Source organism: Lichenostomus cassidix, chromosome 10 (genome assembly GCF_008360975.1).
Source record: "Lichenostomus cassidix isolate B80296 chromosome 10, HeHo_3.0, whole genome shotgun sequence".
NCBI classification, from domain to species: Eukaryota; Metazoa; Chordata; class Aves; order Passeriformes; family Meliphagidae; genus Lichenostomus; species Lichenostomus cassidix.
Genome location: NC_139491.1, coordinates 7,110,093 through 7,134,318, shown reverse-complemented (window position 1 = coordinate 7,134,318; position 24,226 = coordinate 7,110,093). Strand labels below are relative to the sequence as shown.

Below are 24,226 nucleotides of genomic sequence, written 5' to 3'. Positions count from 1 at the left end.
ATCTGCTCCAAGGGGAAAAGCACCTTCTCTACACCCAGCAGCACCACAGGCCAGCCCAGGTGCAGTAACAGAGTGCTGTGTTCTCCCTGCACAGCTTTCTGATATTTCACATCCTTTTCAAGTTTCCTGGAATCCTTTTCAAGTCCTGTTAGGCTGCACAGTTAAAGCCAGAACTGGTCCTAAACAGTCCTGGCATGTGGAGGATGTGGAGAACATGACTGAGAACCAGAAACTCAAAACCAGCCTCTTCGTTTTCTTAAGTGTTTGCAAAGACTACTTATTCTTGTGGCCATTCCATCTTGCCAAATGGTCTGGATCTCAACTTTTTTATCAAGTTCCCTCCCTTGGTTCCCTGGGATGACAACAAGCTGCTTTCAAGCTAAGTCTCCAATGCAACTGCGCAATAATGCACGGGCAAGCCAGAAGGCAGCCCTGGGGAATCCTCCTTTATCGTCAGCTACAGCCACAGCAACATCTTCATGGCAACTCTGCAATGTCAGGCTGGTCCACACCACCTGGAGCCTGCAAGCTGCCTTGCAGTGGCAAAGTGGCATTCTCAAATTGTGGGAGATGAGATATTCTCAATAAGGGTACTGATTTCAGCATCAGTCTGCCAGGGGAGCTGTTATAAACAGCAGGGAATAAAAACATGATTTTAAAAATTATGAGAAAAGACTTGACAGTGTCCTTCTTCAGAGGCAGTTTGAAAAATCCACACAATAACTGCACAGCCAGGCAGATCCATCTTCTGAATAAAGGCAGTGTAGTCAGCTATTTCAAAATAAAAGACAGATAGCAAGGACTGGCTGGCTCAGGAATTTAATAATAATGAGATATGAAGCCATTCACCCCTAGGTCACCAGTATAAATTCTGCCCAAGCTGGGAATAATTGGAAGCTATTACCCTCTGAGGCATGTTTGCTGCTGCCTAGGAAATGAGTTGGGGAACCCACTGGGACAGTAACTACAGGAACGAAACACTAATGTGGTGCCACCAGCAGCACTGGGCCAGTGGTCCCTCTCCCCTCCCTTCCTCATCAGCTCCTCTGAGATGCTGTGACCCCTTTGTTCTGTTTTTTCCCCCTGCCTGAGCCCACTCTGTGCCTTGTTGCAGGCTCTCAAGGACCCCACGCTGGCAGCCCGCAAGGATTTCCAGCGGGAGGCAGAGCTGCTCACCAACCTGCAGCACGAGCACATCGTCAAGTTCTACGGCGTGTGTGGTGACGGCGACCCGCTCATCATGGTCTTCGAGTACATGAAGCACGGGGACCTCAACAAGTTCCTGAGGTGCGTGGGGACGAGGGCACAGGAGGTGCTGTGGGGCTGCCCCAAAGCTTGGTGAAACTTGTGCTGGCTCACTGGTGCACCAATGGCATTGTTATTCAGGGGGTTGAGCGGTGAGAGGTTGTTGTTCCACAGGCAGCTTGGAGGAGATGATGGTCCTCACCAGATTTAGGGCTTTATCAGCCCTATCCTGACATTTCATCTTAGGTTGTCTCAGAGCTGTGGAAAACAGGGTTTTCTTCTCCCACCCCAGCAAGTTTGAAGCTGCAGGAAATGTGGCTTTGATCCTTCTCTGCCCTGTGGGGGTGGAAGGACATGAAGTCACAGCTGCCAGCAGCACAGAGTCCTGTGCACCCAGCAATGCCATGTCCTGCTGAAGCAGGAAGGCCACTTGCCATCATCCCTTCAGTCACCAAGCTCCAGCTTCAGCAGCACAAGAACCAAAATATTCCTTAGAGATCCTTGCTGGAGTCCTTGACCTGATTGGTGTCCTGGGCAATTTCTGGTTCTCATTCCTGCATCCAAAAAAGACCTGAGAAATGTTGGAGGAACCTCATCAGTGCCTGTGGAATCCATTCCTGATCCCTAACCTGTGCCACCAGGCTACTCACAAAGTCAGGCAAGACCTGAAGAAGTGTCATAATTACCTTCCCTGTCCCTAGAGAGATGCAAATTGCCAGAGCCCCCAATGCCCCCCATCATCATTCAGCTATTTTATGGCCTGAGGCAGATCATTTGTGTGCTCTGTATCCTCCAGCAGCAAGGGCCAGGAGCAGCTGTGGGAGGATGTTTATGGTGCTCTTCTGCCACGAAGCAAATTCCACTCTGAAACCTGCGTGCAAGTGGAGTGGTACTTACCTCTTGGAATAATTAGTAGTTTTATTTCCCAATATTTAGAAAATTGGACCCTTGATATTTTCCTGTTTTGACTGCTAAGTGTGAATATGATTGCAGGAGGAGCAAGAATCTTGTGCATGGCAGGTTTAGATCTGGGATTGGGATACACCCAGTGAGTATTTTTCTACCATTGCAGTTTCTGACTAGGCAACCTCTGAGGTTTTCACTTCTAAACAATCACCCACAGCAGAAGAATATGAGGAAGGATCCTAGAGAATTCTTCTTTCCTCTGCCAAGTAGTGCCAACCTATCTCTAGCTTCTTTGGGGCATTCGCAGGGCAGTGGATAAACTGGAAATATTCCTGCATTGGTTTTCCTCCTCACTTTGATATAGCTGTGGGTAGATTAAATAGGATTTTATAGCTCAGTCCCCATCTCAAGCTCTGGATAGATCCAAGACATCCCTGGCAAGGTAGGATGAGTGAAGGCTGTGGGCTTTACAGAGCTCCTCAGACCCACATTCAAGGGGGAGCAGCCTTGGTTGCCCAGGACCCTCTTTTGTGGTACCTGCAAGGGCTCAGCAACCTCCCAGCAGTGGCAGATTGAGCTCTGCCACCACCATAAAACCATGAGCTGGGCTGGAAAGGTGTTTTAGCCCAGATTGGTGATGCAGTGTTAAGGACAGCCCTTGTGACTGAAGGCAGGAAGTCTGAAAAAGACGAGAGATGTGGTTTTTCAAGTACTCCACAAAGAAAAACTTAAAATTGACCCATCCTTTTTCCTGGCAGAACCAACAACCTTATTCCCCTAGAGGAGTCAGATATTACAGCTGAGGAACAACCTCTCTCACTGCTCTAGCTGACCTCCCAAAGAGCATAGTGCAAAACAGGCTCTCTTGCTGTCTCACAAAGAGGTCTTGAGCCCACTGCCAATGCCTGAAGGAATTGTTTCACTTAGCAGTGTGTTCCCAAGGCTGATATCACAATGGAGCCATGAACCCCTCATTCCCATGTCCCAGACTTTTCTTGGGACACATCTAAGAAACACTCACGCCCAATGAAATTCATCTCCAGTTTCACTGGAAAAGAAAGCTCCTTGTATTATCTTTGGCCTTTATGAAGGGAAAGAAATTTTCCAGGTGTGTGGTCCCTGGGATTGCAGCTTCTCATCTTCCAGCTGTGTTTAGCTGCCAGCTTCTCCTTCCTGCACAGCCTTGGAAAAAGCAGCTCTGTGCTCTTTCCCCTGCATGCTGGAATGGGGTAGGCAGTGAAAACCCTTTGTGTCCCAAAGGAAGATGGCTTTGGGGGCAAGGGAGCTTAGACCCTGCGAACAGGGAATCAAAATGCCTGAGGGGTGACATGGAAAGAGAGTTTGGGCTTTGTCAGGTGAGATGTCTGCTGGTGGGAAACTCTGGGGAATGGGGATAAAAGGGAATCAGGAAGAGTTGATGATGCAGAGCTGCTCGAAATCCCTCAGCAAGCAGCAGTTTTTGTCATAGAGCAATTCACCCAGCCTGCAGCAGGAGACAGTGACTCCCAGGCACTGGAGGCCAGGGACACTGGGAATCTGTAAGAGACACTCAGATGGACTTTTCCTGCTTTAACTGCAGAAATTGGAAAAGCAGTAAAATGGAAGAGGCTCACTTTAGACCCAGTTTCCTAGAGAAAAGCACAATAAATAAATTCCCCTCAGCATCGTTAGACCTTTGTGTGCTTCCCAGAGAACAGAGAGTTTTAGTGGTCTGTAAAATGAGCTGGTGTGGCAAGGGGAAGCACCAGGATCAGCACAGACCAGCTGGGTTAGCAGTGGCATGTGCTGGAATGAAGTGACCACATCCCTCTCTGCTCACTAGGGATGTCCAGCTTTTGTTTCCTGTGTGGGACAGCAGCAATTCTGAAGTAGGGGTAACAGCACATTGCCATTACAGACCCTCTCTGCAGTGTGTAGTGAGTTGCTGCCTTTTGCTGTTAGCTCAGGAAATAGGTTTGGTTAGAAAAGCTGCAAAATTCTGGGGATTTTGCTTCACCAGCCCTTCTGGTGAAGCAGCACCATGGTGAGACTGTCTTGGGACAGAAGAGGAAGCCAGAAAGTTGATTTTTTCTGCCCAAAGCCCCATCAATTCATAATGGAAAAACACTTTAAATGTTCTTTAACAGGGAATCCACCCAATTTTATGGCCTCTTTAACTCCTTTCCCCTAGAAAAGATGGGCATATCCTTCTCATATTCTCTATAGCCTTCTTGACATAGCTAAATGTACCAATATCCTTCCTGTTCATCTCATTAATGTGCTGATTCTTCTTTCTTCTGGATTATAACCATATGGGATGGAGAAAGGGAGAGAAGAAAGGAGAGAGAGACATGTACATACTATATAGGACATACCAAGAATCATCTCAAAGAGAACAGTATGAAAGTCTCAGAGGATTTGCTGTGCCATGTGTTAGTCACAAGGAGGAAGGTCACAGCGACATCTCTTGCATTTCCCTAAATATGAGGGCTTTTGTTATTCCACCTTCACACAGGTTACCACAGGGTGAGCTCTGCTGGGGGAAGAAGCATCACAGAGGGAGTATGACAGAAAGGCTTGGCACAGAGCGAGGAAGGGGACAAAAAAGGGACAGGACAGGAATAGGACTGACCTGAAGTTCTGCATTTACAATGCACTTGGTTCAGCAAAATACTTCCTTTTGTTGCTCAGGGTGTTCTCTGCTGAGATCCAGGGCTAAACTTTGCACTTGTGCTTGTGCTGTCACAGTTCACAGTAGCTGTGCTACCTCTGGGACAGCTCAGGGCATAAAAGTGATTTTACAGGGATGAAGCTGCTAGTGTTCCTCTGAAACATTTTCTGTGATCTCTGCCTGTATTGATATTGATCAGGGGGTGGCTGGTTGGTGATGTGGAGAAAAGAGAGGAGGCTGTTTGGGATTGATTAAGAGATTAAGTAGCAGAAATGTGTCAGAAAAGGGGTGATATCTCTGCCTTTGGGGTGTATAAGACGAAAGTATAAGAATTGACTGGAGCAAACATAAATATCTGGAGGCTCATTAGTTTTGCAGAGGTCCTGCCAGAGAAGAGTATCCAGGCTACCTCAAGCCTGTGGTCCCTCTGTCCTGTCAGTCTGTCTGCATCTGTGGCCATAAGAGGTTGTGTGCAGTAGACAGGACAGGATAAGGATGTACGGCACCCTCTCACCCACCGAATATTCCCTCAGCCTCCTTTTTTCTTACACCTTTCTCTCTCCCTTTCCACTAGAGCTGTGTGTCCACCCCACAGGACCAGCACAGCGACTGTGTGGGATTCCCATCTCCTGCTCACTCCTGAGACCCAACCCTGTGCTTTTTGCTTCTTCCTCCCTGCAGGGCACACGGCCCAGACGCGATGATCCTCGTGGATGGGCAGCCTCGACAAGCCAAAGGGGAGCTAGGGCTGTCCCAGATGCTCCACATCGCTAGCCAGATCGCCTCTGGGATGGTGTACCTTGCCTCCCAGCACTTTGTCCACAGAGACCTGGCCACCAGGAACTGCTTGGTCGGAGCCAACCTGCTGGTGAAGATTGGAGACTTTGGGATGTCAAGAGATGTCTACAGCACTGATTACTACAGGGTAAGGCAGCTGCAGTGGCAATCTGATGCTCAGAGTGAAGGGAGATAGGAAATGTTAAAGTTAATCAGTTTTTGGAGCCCTTGGGCTCACTTGCCTGGTTATTCCTTCACTGAAATGTGCACAGAAGTTGATCAGACACTCCTAAACCACTGTCCTTAATCCTTTTCAATCCTGGCCATGCTTGTAGTTCAGACACCCATGCAGATGCCTACTCACAGACTCTGTGATGCCCCAGCACACAGTCACATGCTTTTGGATGGCTCTGAAGTCATTCCATCCCTACTGCCTATTTTTATTCCTTATTTTTTGAAGACATTGACAAATTAAAGGTAATCCAAAGAGATGATAAATACCACAGGCTGTGACCTCTGGTGTTACATTAAAAAAACTTAATACAGGGACCTAGAGAGAAGGCAACTGAAAGACTGACTGATAAGTGCATAAAATATGGAAGAGAAAATAATAGTCAATTTAGGTTTGACCTCAGAACACTTTTTTTCCCCAGCAGTGTCATCATTTAGACAAAGGAATAATTTACCAGGGGTAGGTTGCTGAGGGCCTGTCATTAAAGAATTTCAGGAAGCAACTCGATAAAAACGCCTGGGTTTAGTGCAGAGGCTAATCCTGTACTCCTCTCTGGGGAGAGACTCGATGAGCCAGAAATGCCTTTCCAGCCTTTTCTCCTGTGATTTGTGCTCACTCTGTCCCCTTGTCTCGCACACTCCCTCTGTACCTGTCTGCAATGTCCTGCCTGCCAGGGATGGCAGCCTCCCTGGGGGAACAGTGTGTTTCCCTTCCCCAGCTACAGGAGAAACGTGATGTGCAAAGTGTTTGGAGCACACTGGAGCAGGAATTTGTCTCTGGACCACCCACCAGCAGGAAAGGGCTTCTCAGGCTAAGGAGCTGTGGTTTCTAGCCTGGTGCTTGGACTAAGGCTGTTTTATTCCTGCTTACAATGTGGATGTTTGGCTGTGAGGATGATTTCTCCCAGCTACCCAGAAAGGGGTGACCCATTGTCTTGAATTCAGGAAGTTTTCATTGTGTGATGGACAGCTGCCACCAGCTGTGCTGGGGAGGAGGAAAAATGTGATCAGATTTGTGCTGAGGCATTTCACTTCTCCCAGGCCAGAACACTGGATTGCCACTGGGTTTAATCACCAGTGAGGGAATCAGTCTTCACTGTGCAGCAGAAAAGCCCATGCTGGAGAAAGGTCTCAGTGCAGTTACTGGGCAGTGATGAGGAAAGAGAGGGGATGTGGTCCCATCACTGCTGCAACTTCTGGAAGGAGTGAGTAGGAAAGAGAAGAGCCCAGGGGAGGATGAGGAGCAGCACATGTGATTACCCAGGCTCTTGCCTGCCTCCTTCCCTTCAGCCCTGTTAATCCTGCCCCAACCACAGGCAGTATCACACTGCTGGCTACAATCCCAGCCAAACTTGTGCTCCTGCAGCACTGAGAGCTCTCTGTGCAAGGGGAGAAATTGCTGCTGTTGATGTGTGAAGGCTGGGAGGGCCCCAAAAAGTGAGAACTGGGATGATCTCCACAGGCAGTTTGTTGTCATGGGATTTCTCGTCTTCTCTGTGGTGGCGTCCTGTAGCCTCATCCTGTCTGTGCCAAGTGCTTTGCTGAGGACTGCTCTGTGCTGTCTCATGCAGTGTCCTAAGGCTCCTTAGTGGACTTTTCCCTGCACACACAAATTGCCAAGTATGACTAAAGTGGTAATCTGTTATCACCTACTCACCAGAGCAAGAGCTTCGTTTCAGACTAGCACAGCCTTTTGTTCTTAGCTGATTTTCCTTTCTTTGTTTTCACTTATTTTCAGTATGTTTAAAACTTTTGATTGAAGTTAATTCATGGAGGCCTTTTCTCTGCTGAAGTCCAAAGAAGGTTCCTAGCAAAATAAGGCTCTGATTCACACTGGTGCCATGAGGGGTAGAGAGTTTGCATCACTTGCCCAAGGCCAAAGCAGGAATCAGTGGCAGAGCTGGGAAGCCAGCCCAGGCCAGCAAGGAGCAGAATTCCAGGGGCCAGGTGTCCTTCATCCCTCCTCCAGCCACAGTCCAACCACACTCCTCCCAAAATATGTGCAAAGAAGCTCAGGTGGGAGAACCAAACTGCTCCTGGGTCTCAGCAATGAAAGCTGGAGATTTGGCTGGAGAGTTGAACTTTTAAAGACTTCAGTGCTGGTCACGTCTACGACCTGCCTGGTGAAGTTTCCAAGTGTATTTCCCAGTGTTTGTGCATGGCAGTTCTGCCTTTTAGACAGCCTGCCATTGCCAGCAGTGGGACCTGGAGCAAAGCTCTGCTCCAGGTGGTTTCTAGAAAATCCTGCTTGGTGTGTCCAAGCTGCAGCCCTGGGAGAAGATGTAATTTGTCATTTTCTGGAAACACAGGGAAAAATTCCACCTCCAAGCTGACAGAAAGTGACAGGACTGGAGCACTCTACAAGCAGACTCATTTCAGTCTTCCAGCTCCCTCTGTTTGCTCCTGCCCAGGCCCCACAAGCCTGGATAATGGGGTGTGTGGAATTATTACTGCTTTCCAGGCTGAGGATTAGTTCCTAGCCATTTCCTTTCTTTCCCATTTTTTAATCTTTTAAGACAAAGAAACTACACCATCTGGCTCCTGCATTTGTGGGATGCGAAATTGCTTTAACAAAGGTGAACTGCTTAATTTTCTGTTACACATTTGGATACAGAAAACAAACATTTGCGTAACAAAAGCGGCAGAGAGGCTTGTTTCCCCTCTCTGCAAGCTCTCCATGCTCTGCCTGAAGACAGATGCATCCTTTTCCTCCTGCATCACACTGGGATCCCGTCAGCTGTTGCCTTTTAACCTCCTTTCAGCAAGACAGGATGGAGAGAAAATGGTTGTGGAGGTGGAAGTGGTGGGGAGAGGTGGAACAGCATCTGAGTGGAAAAGCAGAGGGAAGTGGAGGAACTGGGGAGACAGGGAGAAGTAGCCCAGCTTCTGTGTGAAGAGGGAAGGCGGGGCTGCTGAAGAAGCATTTCTGTGCTGTGTTGTGTAACGTGCTGTGCAATCTTTGGTGTGGGTCTCTGTGGGAAGGCGGGACGGAACATATCCATATCGGAGAGAAAAGGTTTGGGCGGATTTCATTTGCCTTGTTGTTCTCTCGAAAAAACTGCGCGAGTAGGCGATTTTTTTTGGGTATGACTCAGGACTGTGACAGCAGGTGGTGGGATGGTGCAGGTCAGGGACATTGTGCCTCAGCCAAGCTGAGGGTGGCATGGAGACTGCAGTGAGTGAGGCTCAGGGTGGCTGCCCAGAGCTGTCCTGGAGGATGTCACCGTGGCTACAGGGGAATGTCACAGCTGGGGGCATCAGCAGGGCTGAGATCAGAATCCCCAGCTGCTCTTTCCCCCTGCACACTGCAGTTTGGTTGCTCCAAGAGCCCTTCTATGACTCTGGACCCACCCAAGCTCCAGTAATAGCCAGATAATTTCCCATTTGTCCCCCAAAATGCGTAATTCAGTTCCAAAACAAAATCACGTGGCAGCTGTCCAGGGAAAGGGCAGTATTTCTTCATCTTGAGATGAGAACACAGTCTTAAACTGTAGTCAAGACTCTTTAATAACTCCCAAGGTAATGTCCTGACATGGGTGGGACATGAGCAGTGAAGACACATTCCAAACAGGGGACGGATTTATGTAGACATTAAACCTCATGAAGACATCCCTCTGTCCATATTTCCTCTGTCCTACTCTTCTGGTATCCTGCTCTAAACCCTGGGCTGGGCCTGCAACCTCTCAGGGATTTAGTTCCATCCTTACCCAGAGGTCAGTCCTGGGTGTTCTCCTGGTCATTTCATCATGCAGAGAATACTTGCTTGTCAGAAAAAAGACACATGCAGGACTTGAAAAGGGCTCTGGAATTTTTATTTTTTTTTAATTTCTATCAACACAGAGATGAAGATAATGACAAAAATGCTCCCCTCTTCTGTGTCCTCACCACTCTGGAGCATTGTTTGGATTTGGGAGAGACAAGGTTTTCAGGAAGAAGTAATATCTTTCGATAGAACACATGATATTGTTGGAAGGGGGAGAAATAATGAATTTTAGGCACACAAACCCTCTCTGAGTTATTTTTTTTATTGTTATTTTCAGTTGTATCAGTTGGTTTAATAAAAGATTAATATCTCTTCCCAGGAACCTTGGCTCTCACACCCTTAGACCATCAGAACCAAAACATTTCTGCTATGACTTTGGCCTTAGGTCAGTGTTCCTTAAAAGCTCTGGGATCCCTCCTCCTCTGAAGCATGAAGGTTAACCGTGTAAACATTTTATTTCTTCTTTCTTTAAAATGGCCAGCAAAACCCCCACATTCTTGGTAATTTTCAGTAGCCATTGTAAGATTGCTTTCTGATGACCATCTCCCATCTAGACCATCTCTTGCTTTAGCTCTTTTCCTCTGCAGTTCACAGTTGGTTTCTTTCTCATGGATACAGCCAGTTATTTTTCCAGTGAAGTTTCCATGTGAGCAATAGATCACTGAGATTTAGCAGCTGCCTGGGTCGTGCTCCTTTGGAGGCTCATCCAGCATGGTAGATAAAACTAACAGACAAGCCTTGCATTAAAACTGGGGTTAGTCTGACCCACAGTCTTCTCGATAGAGGGCTCCAAAATAATCACACCATCACTGGTGCTCTGCTCCCACCAGCTCTGAACTCTCTGCAGAGGCTCAGCTGTACTCTCCCAATAGCATTTTTGTGCAGACTTGCCAGAGCCTCTTAGTGCTCATGAGGATCCATCAGCTGCACAACACCACTGTCAGACCTCTGGTGCTTTCTTTGTGGTTTTGCTGCTCATCTCATGCAGTCTGTGCAGGGTGAGAGGTGGATCCCAGCACAGGGAAGCTGCTGCCCAGCCCTGTCAGCACCAGGATGGAGCCTTGTGATAAGTGTGCTGGGGATCTGCACCCTCACCTATGAAGGGAAATGTACAGGGGAGGAAAACTCCCTCTGAACTTCTAGCTGGAATATTGTTCTGCCTCACTTTGGGAGATATAAAGGCTGCCACTCTCAGGTTTTATGGAAGACCTGGTGTACACTGGCAGTAAGTCAGCTCTGGACAGGGAATGAGCCAGGCACTGCACCCAGACAGTGTCCTCAGGCTCAGTTCAGTGCTGATGCATGGGGGAGAGCAAGCTCAGTCCCTGGCCACGCTGGCTGCTGGGTGGGATCTCTTGTAGAAGGTACAAGGTGTGTGTCACATTCAGCTTCCAACATCAGCACCATTCCCAGCACCTCAGTGCTGTGCAGATGCATCTCTGCACCACCTTTTGCCTCCTACACCTTCTCTGAGGTGGAAAATGTGATGTGCTGCTGTCCCCCATCCTTTCTGCTCGGATTTTGGGAAGGTTTCACACCTGTAAATATATGTTCCATTAGGGAAAGGATTTAGAAGTGAAAAGTGCTTTAATTTTCTCCTGTCTTAGGCGGGATACTGGAAACGTATCTTGCTTTGTCACACCTTACATGAGTAAGGGCAGAAAAGTCTCATAGTGACCTGGAGATGTGGCTGATACAGATATGCCAGCCAGGCAGAGCCACAGTCTTGCTATGTGCAAGGACTCGTGCCTGAAAGTATTACTTGCCCTTCTCAACATCTGTTTATCCCATGTATCCCATCACCCCAACCCCTGGTTTGTTATTTCTTTCCTTGTTATTGCTATAATTTCCTCTGGATGACATCTCTATGCCTCTTTAGGTGTGGGAGGCTCATGCCATGGTGCCTCACAACTGCTCTGAGCGGGGATTTGGGGGCAGAGGAACACATTCCTCCTAGGTTGCAGAAGGGCTGGAAAGAGGGGAGGTGAAGGAACTGCTCAGTGTGGGTGTGTGGGTGAAGTGTCTCTGTGCCTGTCCTGGTGTGCTCTGCATGCAGGAGAAGTCAGTGTGATATTGAACGTGCTGGTCTTTGATATCTCTGTGGCTCCTATAAAACCCTCTGCAAATTGAATTTGTGGCACAGCTCCTTATCTCCTGAAAGGAAGATGTAACAGCATCATCTTGTGTTTTAGCCAGACATTTTCCCTCAACACTTCCCCGCTTCTACACTGAGGGAAAAACAAATGTTGAGTCCCTTTTTTTTTTTCCCCTCCTGTTTGGAACCTTAAGAGCCCTTCACACAAAGCAGCTCAAGTGCAAAAGAATTAATTGGGGAAATTAGGTTGTGCTGTATTCCTGGCATTTCCTCAGAAACGGTAATTGCCCTAATTCTCCACCCTGTCAAGACCTGCATCCGCACCCTGTTTTCCCCCTCCCCTTTTTCTCACTGTCTGCCTGTTGTTCTCCTGCTTGAGTTGCTGTTTTCATGCTGTTGCCATTTATTTCATTCCAGTAATGAGAGGGATGTGGCAGGTGAAGAGCTCTCACAATCTGGTGACATCTTCTTTGAAGCACAGGCACAAAAGAGAGGTTTGTTTTTGGGAAATAAAAACTCCCTGTTCTGGTACTTGACCTCCACGCTCACCTCTTCTCCTGCTTGGGGTATGTTGCTGCTGTCATTGCAAGTAATTTGGCTCAGAATTTTTGTTTAATACAGTCTCAATATTCACTGAAACAGTGACCTCCAGCTAAATCCTGCTGTGTTCCCCCCAAACCACCTAAACTCTCACACACCTACTGAGAGCTTATCAAACTTAGAATCTTTCAATCAAAGCTCAGCCCCATTCCCAGGCATTTGATTTGAGGCTTTTGATTTCTCCCAAACATCAGGCTGAGACCCAGAGGGCTGGGAGTTCAAAGCCTTTCATTTTAGCTTCCTGATGGTTTTTAACCTTCCATTTGCAGAGGTCAAAGATGTAGCCAAACAGGGAGGAATTGTTTGTTGTTCAGTGTATCCTGACCTAAAACACCTGATGATGTATATAGCAAGTTTGGATTCAGTGGAGAAGATTCTTCCAGTCCTTGCCCATACTGGCTAGACCTTGGCTGCTCTTCAAAGATGTCCAGGCTGATCTCTGCTTTCCTGGGATCTGGGGAGAGTACTGAGATTACCCAGTCAAATGCTGGAGCTGGGGAGGGGTATTGACAGCATCCCCAGACATTAGAGATTCATTTCAGTTCAGAAAGCTGGGGTTGTTTCTCAAGCCAAACTACCCAAGCCTGTCACCTCTGCTGTAAAAACTTGAAATAGCAAATTTCCTGCAGGGAAGTTCAGGAACCCTTTCCTTCAAAGCAATTCCTTTTGCATAAAACTTTCCAATGGAGGGCAGGACTCTTCTATTTTCAGTGCTCCCTGGGTGCAGCCAACAGATCCAGAGAGGCAAGAGAAGCTACCTGTGATCCCCATCCATCCTCGAGTAGTTTTTCCCTTTCCCTGACTGTGGAAGTGTTTTTTTTCCCCCTGCTTTAATTTGGTTTGTCCAAGTGTGGTTCCCAACACCTGCTGGAAGCTGCCTGCATGCAGTGTGCTCGCTTCCTCCTGCTATCCTCGCTTGGAACATCCCATCTGAAAGCTGTGACAGACAGGGAGAAGAGCTCAATGCCTCATTTTGAGCAGGATAGACTCTCCCATGGTGGAAATCCATCCAAAACAGGTTTCCCTGTGGTGTCACCAGCAACAAGGGAGGATTTTGTACGCAGTAGGGCAGAGGTGCCAATGGTTCTGGGTTTTACCAAGGTGGGCTGATTTAAACTGCAGCTAGAGCAGAAGAAGATAGAGAACCATATTCCACCATATTTATTACTCCAGCTTTGTTATTCCAGCACAGGTGGACTAGAAAGGCTGTGGGTCATGAGCTGTTCATGCTTTGGGAGGAGCACTGCCACTTACAATCCAGTGAGACTGGAGTGTGCAAATGTCAAACCCTCCCCTCTCATCGTGTCTAGGCTGTTAAACCCATTTCCTTGCTACCACTGCCCTCCCCCTGCCCTCCCAGCTGCAGGACTGTGATCTCAGCTCTCCTTTACCATGGGTGCAGCCAAGAGATCACACATCAGTCAGGAAAGGTGGGGAGCAGCCCCCAGCCTCAGTGTGATCAGCAGAGAAACTGGAGGCAGAGAACTTACAAGCCAATTTAGTGAGAGCATGAATAAATTAGCTTTGCTTTATGACAAACTGAAGGCCTCCCTGAAAAATTTAAAATGCAAGTATCTTCATCAGCCTCCTTAATCAAGATGCTTGCATGGAAGGAAACCACTGCTTTTGTTTTTTCCTGCTGATTCCTGCAGAGTTAGAGTTTCTCCAGGCTTCCCCCTCCTGATCCCCTCCAGTTTCACAGTCCTGCCTCTCTCACAGCCCCAGTGAACTCCTTCTCCCCCCAGATGGATGGAGAAAGCCCCTATTTGCAAGCAGCTTTAAAATCCAGGCTGTTTAGGGCTCTGCTGTCAAAGAGAGCATGTTCAATGTACAATCAAGGGGCAACGATGCACAAAATTGCACACACACACAAAATGGGAATCTTTTCTCAGTGCGTGTTGAGCTCTGAACGCTTAAGTGATTCCACCTCTCTCTTCCCCATCCAATTACGTGGGCGACACATGATAAGATTGCTAAAGGAATTAGTGAGGGAAATCTTTACACTGCCTAATCAATACTGTTCTGCTCAGCAGAAGGCATCTCCCCACTCTGGCCTCAGCCATGTTCCCATTTGCCCTCTGAAAACCCAAGTTCACCTCCTCTCTGTTTGGACTGTGGAGACCAAGAGTTAAAGCAGTGGAAAATGGTTGGAGTTCAAGAGTTTCTCTCTTGCTTTTTTTTTTTTTTAAGGAAAAGGAAAGAAACAAAAAAAAAAAAAAGAAAAAACAAGAGAAAAATTTATAAAGCCCTGCCAAACCCACATTTCAGGGTTTTGAAAAGGTTTGCTGTGTAGGCCAGAAGAACCTTCTGGCCCTTCCTGCTCCATGGCCCTTACAGGAATGGCCAACAGCCTTATAAGCAAAGACTCTGCATGATAATTTTTCTGAGCATCACTGAGGCAAGACGCCAGATTTTATGGGCCACTAGATAGATCCAATATAGCAAATCCTGTGTTCCACTGTGGATTCTGAGACCAAATTATCAATTAATGTGAAGCATTAAAAAAATCCAAATCCCTTTTAGTTCCCTGCAGTCATTAGTGACAAGATACAATATCTATAGCTCAAATGCTTTGCCAGCATCCCCTGGCAGCAAGGCAGAAACTTCACTCCTATTTTTTCCAACATATATAAAAAAACCATATGAGATCAGTGGTTTTCACAGTCAAATTCGTCTGCCTCTACATATTTACTTAGATGGAGAAATAAATCAGGTTTGGGTTACTCTCCGGGTTAGTTATTTGTTATTGGAATAAATGCATGGTAATAGATCTGACAGAGGGAGATGTTTCCCTTTCAGCTCTGTGTTTGAGGTAGAATTTGCTTTGTTCTGCACTATGTTATATTGATGTTTTTTCCCCACTGCTGGATGACTTCATTTGCTCTGCTTCTTTCCAACGTCCGTGCCTCTGCCACAGCTGGCTTTAGGATGTAGCTTTGTGCAAAGACTTCTCTTTTGTTTTCCCCCAACTGCAACACTGTCATGCAGAGGCAATTTAAACAACCAGCATGAAACAATTTTCTAAGCCTTTCCCCCCACATATCCTACCTCAGTTTTGTGGGAAAGGGGGTGAGTCAGTCATCCACAGGGCAATTCCCCAAGCAGAATGAACTGACAGATACATTTAGCAGCTCAGTTTCCACTGCTGGTGCAGGGTGGGAAGGTGCCCAGGGCAATGAGAAGCTGGACACACCCTGAGGCCATATTTTGGGTATTCCCCAGGCAGCTCTCAGCCTGAGTTCCTCAGGAGCACAGTCAGAAGTGTAGCCCCAAACCACCATGTGCACCAGCTGTCCTTCCATCTTGGGATTTTGTCCCAGTGGGAACACCAGCATCTCACTGGAAAATCAGCAGACTTTATGCCTGTCATTCCCTCTTAATTTGCTCACTGAGATTCCTACCCCTTTTCCTCTCTCCCATTCCCCAAATCTTTCCTGCTTTGATGCATAGGAAAATGTAGTGCTGTATTTTCTGCCCTAGAATTTTGCTTCCCTTGTCCCTTTCTAAACTCCAGTTTTCTGCATGCTGGCAGGTCTGTGGGTGATTTAAAGCTCTGGGATCAGGTATTTTTTTCCCCAACCTGTGGCAGTATTGATGTGACACACAATTTTGGGCAAGTGTAGGGTGATGTGTGAGGTGCTTCACTAGGACATTTAGCCAACAATACCCTTAACTCTGGCTGGCCTGAGCTTCCTTCAGTAAAGACATCAGGCCTGGGTCTTATTCTGCTGGCAGAGGCAGATGGATCCCTGCACCATGCCCTGCAGGGCTGGCAGTGGGCAAGAAGCAGGATGCTGAAGTCCCAGATACAGAGGAACTGCTCAAGCATCCTAAAACATCTCTTGTCTGGAGAGGAATTCTGGATCCCTCAAGGGAGAACATTCTGTGCCACCATTCTATGTGGCCTCACAGACCGAAGAGAAGTTTCAGGAGGCTGAGTCCCCCCTGACTCTTGCCCATCTCACCCTCTCTGTGCACTGGTGATCGTGTGGGATGCAAGGCAGTGGTCCCAGGGGCCAGAGGGTCTCACCTGCCCCATGCCCTCACAGCACAGGCTGTACTGTTGGGATGTTGCAGCCAGAGAAAGACTTTTGGTTCAGTTAAAGACACACCCTTTCCCTTCTTGTCCCCTTGCTTCATCCCCCCCATCCCTCCCTCCCTCTCTCACCCTTCCCTTCTCTTTTGTTTGTCTCCTTCCCTTGTTTTCCCCCATTCACTGTCAGGAAGGGCCGCGTCCGAAGGGCCAGTTCAGCGCAGCGTGGCAGCGACAGAGACTGGCACCGTCGGCAGCTCCAACAGTGAGTGGATCCCAAACCCTGGGGCAGCTGGAAGAGGGGGACTGGTGCTGCTTGGGCATGAAATGGCTCGTGGGGTTGAGTGGCTTTGGGAATAGGTCGGGTCTAGTGCGTTTGGCAGCGAAGGGGATCTTGTCTGTGATGGGAACTGCACGTGTTTCTGCTGTAGCCACTCTGTGGGGCTTCTCTGGATGGTGAGATAACATGGGATGAATGCAGAAGTCCTCAGGGTCACCTTTCTCTGTGGGTGTCCAGGCTGTGTCTGCACTAGTGGACAGTGTGGGCTGTCCTTGGTCTGTGATGGCAGCAAGTGCAGCAGGTTTGTCTCTGTGCAGCTAAACTACCTCTCCAAGCAGGGTGGCATTTGCTCTGCTCTCTGGGACTGTCCCTGACCTGTGCTGTCCTCTCACAAGCTGCTTGGACACTCAAACTGGCATGGACCAGACCATTTGAGTGGCTTGGTCATGACATGCCAGCCCTGATGCATTTAGTGTTCTGGTCTGGAAACACCCTTGGTGTCTGAGCAGGTGTCTGCAGCTGTGATTGAGTGGATGCCAACCAGCACTGCCCACTCTGCTCCCATCCCTGGGCCAGAGGAGAGGCAGTGAGGGATTGCTGTGAGTCTGAAGCTTAGTTTGGTTCTGCCAAGGGTGTGGCTGATGGGAGCCATGTGTGAAGCCACTGAGGGCTGGTGACACTTCTGTCCACCCTGCCCTCCCTGCTACAGGGCAGAGCAGCATCCCGTGGTGCTCTCTGCAGGATCCTCAGCTCCGTGTGTCCCCAGCTGTCACAAGCCTCCTCCAGGAAGCCTCAGGGCTGCTGGGGCTGAGCTGCAGGAGCCTGAGAGAGGAGCAAACATCCAGCTTGTTTGTCCTGTGGGATTTTTCTGCTGGCACACAAGGAAATGCTCTGTATATCCAGTGTGGTGTTAAACACACTGTCTCTGTGATGGTATGGCAAAGACACTTTATTGCAAAAATCCAGGGTTCTTAAACTGTTAGTTTGTTGTGGGTTTACATACCTGTGAGGCACAACAAATGTGCTTAACCAACACCACAGACCATGACAGGAACAGCATCAGGTGTGACCAACCATGAACCCTACAGTGTGAACACTGATTGGTTCTAATAATTGTTTTACAATTATGTAACTTGTTTTTCACCTCTAGTTTAGCTGAGTCATCCCCAGAATGCTTTTCTAGTTAGCCAAAATAACAGAATTGAGCAAGGATTTTACAAGGGCAGCAAGGACCTCACTTTGCAAGGCATTTCTTCTCCCAGAAAGTTTGGGAGTCTTTGCTTGAGTCCATTTTGGAAGAGGATGGAGCTAATCCACTGTAAGACACTATGCAGAGCAGTTTTGACCCTTCATACAGTAAGACAGGAAAGCAATGGCTTCCACATTTTATTTCCCAATAGTTTCCCTGTGCCAGCAGGCCCAGACAGATGGGCATAAATATTTGCAAAGTAGGCACAACTGGGATAAATTAGCTGGGTCCAATTACCCCAAGCTCCCTGTGGCACTGTGAGGGGAGCTGTTTGCTCCTGGCCAGGTGATCAGGACAAGCTGTCCCACCACCCAGTACCAGGACCATTCCTCCTGCTCCAGAAAATGCCTACAGCAGCTGAGTGGATCTTGCAAATCCTTCCTGGGGTCTGTGGCTGAGCAAGGCTCTGGCACCTCCTGACTGTTGCCAGAACCACATGGGAGTGTGAGTTTAGATATTGCTGATTTTGCAGGGGATATGTCAGCAGATAAGAAGATTTGCCACCGAAAGGTGATTTTGTTACGCTTATGCCTTTCTGAGCCAAAATTGAATTGTGGGGTGTGGATGGGAATTTAGTTCTAAGCACTGATGTAATTTTGTATCCTTGGCCCTGAAGGCAGTTTTAAAAAAATTATTTTCCCCTGTGCCCTGACACTATTTTGTTGCCTTTGAATCATGTCCTTATGACAGAACAAATACTGGTGTTGACCTTTGCAATGTGACATAATAATATGTGACTTCTTTATAGCTCTTTTCATTCAAAATGCTTGGCACACTATGAATGTGATCTTGCAATCACTTGCCCCTGGGCTTAGCACTCACTGCTCCAAGCAATCCCTGGGGAAGCCAGAGGAGCACAGAAGTGCTACACCTGGTGTTACTTGCACAATCAGGCCCTGCAGAAATGTAGCACATCTGTGAATAACCACATTTTGGGGAGAGACAGCCTTACCCTCTCATTTATCATTTTTATTCACTATCAGAATGCCATGCCCAGCACTAATGTGACATCCTCCCCTTGGCTACAGTGTCATGGCAGGTGATGCTGGGGCAGTATTCATACCTATTATCTATCACCCTGTTGCTTTTTTTATTATTTTTTCCCCGCTCTAAAAGCCTGTTAATTAATAAACTCCTTTAGCTTATCCTGCACCATTTGATCCTGTAGAAATCACAGCATTTTATCTTATTAGCAAGTAGGAATTAAAGAATTAAAACTACTCAGGGGGAAAAAAGAACATAATCACTTTCCCTGGGCACCACTTCTGAAAAAAACCTTTCACTTTACCCTCAGAAACCCCAGGCTCAGCCCCCAGGGCTTGACAAAGAATGGGAATCCCAGATCAGTGAATGCTTGGGCTGAAAACTGCTTTGTGCTCTGCTATTCCTGTTTTGAAAGGGAGAGCAGAGCCGGGTGGAGGGAGAAGAGTAGATCAGTGAGATCCCAGATATGGACTGGGCTGCAGGTTCCTTCCCTGCTACTCATGTCCTCTGCCACCATAGGAAATTCAGGTAGTTGTCTTGTGCCTCAGTTTGACATTATTAAAGGGTGATCCTTGTTCCTGCTCACCAAGGAGATTCACATAAAAATAAGATTGCAAGGGGCACAGTCATTATGGTGTTGGGAAACAGGTAAGTACTTTAGGAATGTTTAGGGAGTCTGTGAGCTGAGACATTTGTGGTACTGGTTCACAGAGAGGGAACTGTGGAAGTCCTCATTAGCTGGAAAATGCAAAGAGGGAAACAGGTGGGATCCTTGCACCCACCTCTGCTTGACATGTTCAGAACCAGGAAAGAGAACTTCTCCACCCTCTTGTTGATGGGAATTGATTAAATCTGGGGATGGAGAGCCACTAACCTTCAGCAGGTACCTACACACTTCACCACTGCCTGCCACCAGCAGAGCACTGCATCCCCACCACAACCTCAAAAAATCCTTTGAAAAATGACTTCATTACAAGAAAAGAGATCTGGAAGGGATTCCCTAGATCATCAAATCCAATCCCCTTTTGCATCAATCACATCAGATTTATCCTTTTCATAATCAGGCACCACTATTAAACCTGCTCCTAAGGGAAGAAGACAGTCCCAGAATCTCTTTGCTTTAAATCATAGCTGCCCCTGACTCCCAGTCTATGCTTAGTCATGGCCCTTTTGTTAATCAGCAGCTACCTGGCATAGAAGCAAGAAATTTAACACAGTTTTATTAAAATAACCACCCAGAAATCCTACCCACAAAAAAAAAAAAAAAAAAAAATGCTGAGGCTGCAAAAAGAGAACGTGCAAGGTCAGGTAATGATAATAGTGCGGCCTGAGCTCACTCTTGCCTCTCTGCCTTGTAGTACAGACTTTATGTAATCACCTGCTGTTAAGCCTGTGTGATCCAGGGGAGGAACAAGGCAAGAGTACTCACAGAACAAAGGAACTCTTTTGCTATTCTTCGCCATCATGTTCATTGTGTAACCCTCTGTCTCTCTTGCCAGGTAGAACTAATGCTGAGCTAAACATTTGGCTATTTTTTTCCTTTTGCTGACAGGCTTTTCCATGCCATTTATAGCTTCGCTGTACAAGCCATTACCTGTGCAGCATTTTTGAGAAGTCAGTGAGCTCACAGAATGGTTTGGATTGAAAAGGACATTAAATACCATCCAGTCCCACCTTCCTGGTATGGGCAGAGACACTTGCCACTGGACCAGGCTGCTCAAAGCCTCATCCAGACTGGTCTGAGCACTTCCCAGGGTGGAGTTTCATTGTCCTGTTTTGCAGATTAGGAAAGGCATTCCAGAGCTATCAACCACACCAACTCATAGTGCTTCAAGGGCAACTTTTCTCCCCCAAAAATTCCCCTGCTTTATCCACTGCAGTCTAATTGACTCCAAACCAAGCAATTGCTGCCAAGGCAGAGGAAGGTGGCTAGTGCAGCACTCTGCAGTGTACATTGCATGCCATGAAAATGATGGGATGCTCTAGATCCATGATTTACCTGAGTGCACAATGTATGGGCAGAGAGGAGAAATTGGTGAGTACAGGCTCAGGTGTGAAAACTCAGTGTTACCCATCAGGTGTGATCCAACCAGCTGTGACCCGATGGTACATGGATGGCCAGAGTGACTAAGGAGGAGGGCTGGTTTGCCGAAACCAGATTTGGAACTAGGACACTGCAATCCTATATTTGCTTATTTAACTTGGCAGGTATTCAAGTGAAATAGGCATAGAGGGAAGGTATCAGAGCTGATCTTGGTACCCACGTGTGGGATTTTAACTTTCTATTTTGGTGCTCCTGCTTGGAAAAGAAATGCAAGCAGACCTTCCCCCCTCCTTTTTCTTTTTTTTAAAGCACTATTTAAATGTCATAAGAATCATATAGTGCCCACCTTAATGTGCCTAACAAATTAAAATATTTTATTAGTCTATAATCTGAAAATCATTACTATGCTTGCTATAAAAAACTGCAGGTCTTAAGAGGGAATGATGTCAGTGGGTCTGAAATGTATGCAAATATATTTTGTTGCCATGAAGGTAGCAGGGGTCAGACAGGCAGCCCCCAGCCCCAGGGCAGCAGGCTGTTAGCGTGGGAGGGAATGAAATGCATCTCACAGTGGGGAGGGAGAAAATGGATCTCTTGGCTGATTTTCCTGGAGTTTTGCAGGTTGAATGCCTGGGTCTGTGCCTGGCTGGCTGGGAGGGTTTCAGAGGAAAGTGTTGGTGCTGATCCCACTCTCCTCCCTCATGGTGAGGGTAAGGAAGCTCTCCAGACAGTCCATCCCCATCATGGCTGAGCTGCTGGGAACCTATGGCCCCATCCTTCTTCCACAGACTGCACAGGTGGCTGTTCCCTTTGGGCATCCTAATGCCCCTGGTGGCCTTCTTCCATCCAGATGGCTCTGGATGTGTCCCTCCAAATAACTGCTGCCTAACAGGCAGGAGACAGCTACCTCCAGCTCTAAGAAAGCAGTCCATTCCCAGTGTCCCTGGCTCCCAGAGAGGCTGGTGACAAGATAATCCCTGCTTTGGCCAGGTGACACCAGACACTCCCAGAGCAGTGGCTCCTGAGCCAGACCCTTGCCCTTCACAGAGCCAGTGGGCTTCTGCTGGTTATTCCTACCCGCCTTGGGTGAATGTCAGATGGTTCAAAGATTAATTACCATTTAACCGGCTGTATTTCCATCTCTAAAGAAGGCTGCAGTGGAAAAGACAGGAGTACTGGGATCATTTACCATGGTATTACACAGCAGATTACCCTGTACTTACAAGGTCACCAGTTACTGTGTAATTAGACCTCCAACGCAGGGAAGCCTGCGATAGACTTCCAAACCACCCTTCTTCCTGGTGCCAGAGAAGCAGAGGGATGGCAGCAAAGTGCAGGCTGAAGCCTCATTAGGTGCATTTAAAGCTGTTAAATAGTTTGAAATTCAAGCTGGGGGTGGTGCAATGAGAGGGTAGCAAGGCCACCTGTACCTGTCAGAGAAAGGGAGCAGAAAAAAAACCAGAGCAGTTTGTCTAGGAAATGCTGGAAAGCCAAAACAGAAAGGAGGACTGTGAGGGAGCTCCATGTGCCAGGCAGCTGAAAGGCAAAAGGCTGCTGCTCTTCGAGTGTCACCAGGGACAGCTTTGCCACTGGTGAAAGACTCTGCTGAGCCAGAGACCCTGTCCATGTCCCTGACCATCCTGTGGGATGGTGTCCATGGAGCCATGGACAATGCTGCAGTGGATCAGGACAATGCCTCTTGCTCTAGATTGCTCTCCTCTGTTTCTCATGTGCACCCAAGTCAAGCACCTACTCACAGAGCATTTGGAAGAATGACAAATGCCTTTGATTATCAAACACAAATTCCAATGGCAGCTCATTGCATCTCTTGAGTGGCTAATAAAGCACCAAGCCCATTCTGATCAATATACAGCAAGCAGTGCTGTAAAGTGAGATTGTGCCTGCCCCAAGCCACGTTGCATTTTGTCCTCATAAACCATGTCCTCTTCAAGCCAAGCACAGTCTCTTTTGGGGTGGCAGCTCCCTGGAAATTCTGGCTTTCAGCATGCCAGTTGAAACAAATGCTTTTCTGAAGCCCTCCATGAAAAGAACCCAAGTCAAAGAGCAAAATGTTCGAATTTTTTTCAAAATGTATTTGAAATAATGATACAGCAATCATTATTTCAAATACTCTTTTTATGACACTGTCACATGTCCCCAGTTTAGCCCCACAAAGAGCATCCATATGGTCCACAGCTTCTGGAGAGGTGAGGCAGAAACAAAGACACTGTGAAGCCATTGATTACTGAGGATAGAAAGGGCTGTATGTAAATAATTTGTCTAAAGAATGACCAGAGTGGGGAGATGTGCTACCTGATTGCAAATATTTACAAAGTTGTGAGCTTGAAGGTTAGAAAATGTTGAGAGAAGTATACAGAAGTTAGCACAGGGATAATGCGGTGAGGATGAGAGTGGGGAAAATCAGTGTGGCAAGCAGGAAATTTCCATCGTGTAGGCAAGATTTGCTTGTGATTTCCTGAGGGAGGCTGTGGGTTGTTCTCTGGGATATATGGATTGGCACCCATCAATACCTTAGCAAATCCTTTAGGGCCTCCTCTCACAAAGGAAAGGGAAAAGAATGAAATTTAATGGGTTTTTTTCCAGCTCCACTCTCCCCCTGCAAAGTGTTTTCCTAGGCAGACACGTGTGTCATTTCTGGGGCACGGTGCACACACCCCCTAACGCTCCTGGACTAGAGTGGCTTATCCAGAGGAGTGAAAGCAGCCAAAGCTTTAAGCCCAGCATCTGTAGTCACGTTTATCCTTGAAGTAAATGCTCCAGCAGTGACATAATTGAGGACTGTCCTGTCTGCTCAGCACATGTCTGCAGGGGTCATTCATCCTTTCTGACACTACAGAACATTAGCGGTTTTTTAGACTCACTTTCTCCTTCCGTCCTTCCGCTTGTGGCTAACCCTAATGGAGAGCTGGTGGCTAGAGAGTCCTCTAGGAAAACTGCTGTTTGGAGAGCTGGCTATCTAGGAGTAGTTCTATATTAGGGCAAAACCAGTGAGATGTGTCCTACCGGGTGCTGGGTTTGTGCAATGGCCCCAGCGGGGCTGGTTGGGATGGAGTGTCTGTCCGGCTGCAGGAAGGGGAGCAGAAGGCAACTGGTGATATCTGTGATGGCCACTTAGTGCTCAAGGGCTCTAATGGCATCTGGGAACTAGGTTCCTGTGTTTGTGGGTTTGCTTATTTATTTACGCTGCTGGCTAAATAAAGTAGGGAGGAAGAATTTTAACGCAGTGGTTGAAATGCATGGGACTGCAGCAGCTCTGTCCTACTCAAGGGCATCTAGAAAACTTGATAGACAATGGAGGGAGCTTCAATTCACAGAAAGTCTTAGCTGGAAAAATGGAGAAGAAGAGAA

General features: G+C 47.5%; 1 protein-coding gene across 3 annotated transcripts in view; it reads left to right on the top strand.

Moving 5' to 3' along the window:
* The window catches only part of NTRK3 (neurotrophic receptor tyrosine kinase 3), a 205,624-nt gene that overhangs the window by 163,078 nt on the left and 18,320 nt on the right, over nucleotides 1–24,226 (top strand). For 2 of the 3 annotated variants that reach the window (XM_085070424.1, XM_085070426.1), the window contains exons 14-16: nucleotides 1,115–1,287; nucleotides 5,483–5,726; nucleotides 16,491–16,565. In XM_085070424.1, coding sequence (XP_084926550.1) covers nucleotides 1,115–1,287; nucleotides 5,483–5,726; nucleotides 16,491–16,565 — 492 coding nt within the window. The remainder of the gene's footprint in view (nucleotides 1–1,114; nucleotides 1,288–5,482; nucleotides 5,727–16,490; nucleotides 16,566–24,226) is intronic. The other variant, XM_085070425.1, reaches the window with a different exon arrangement.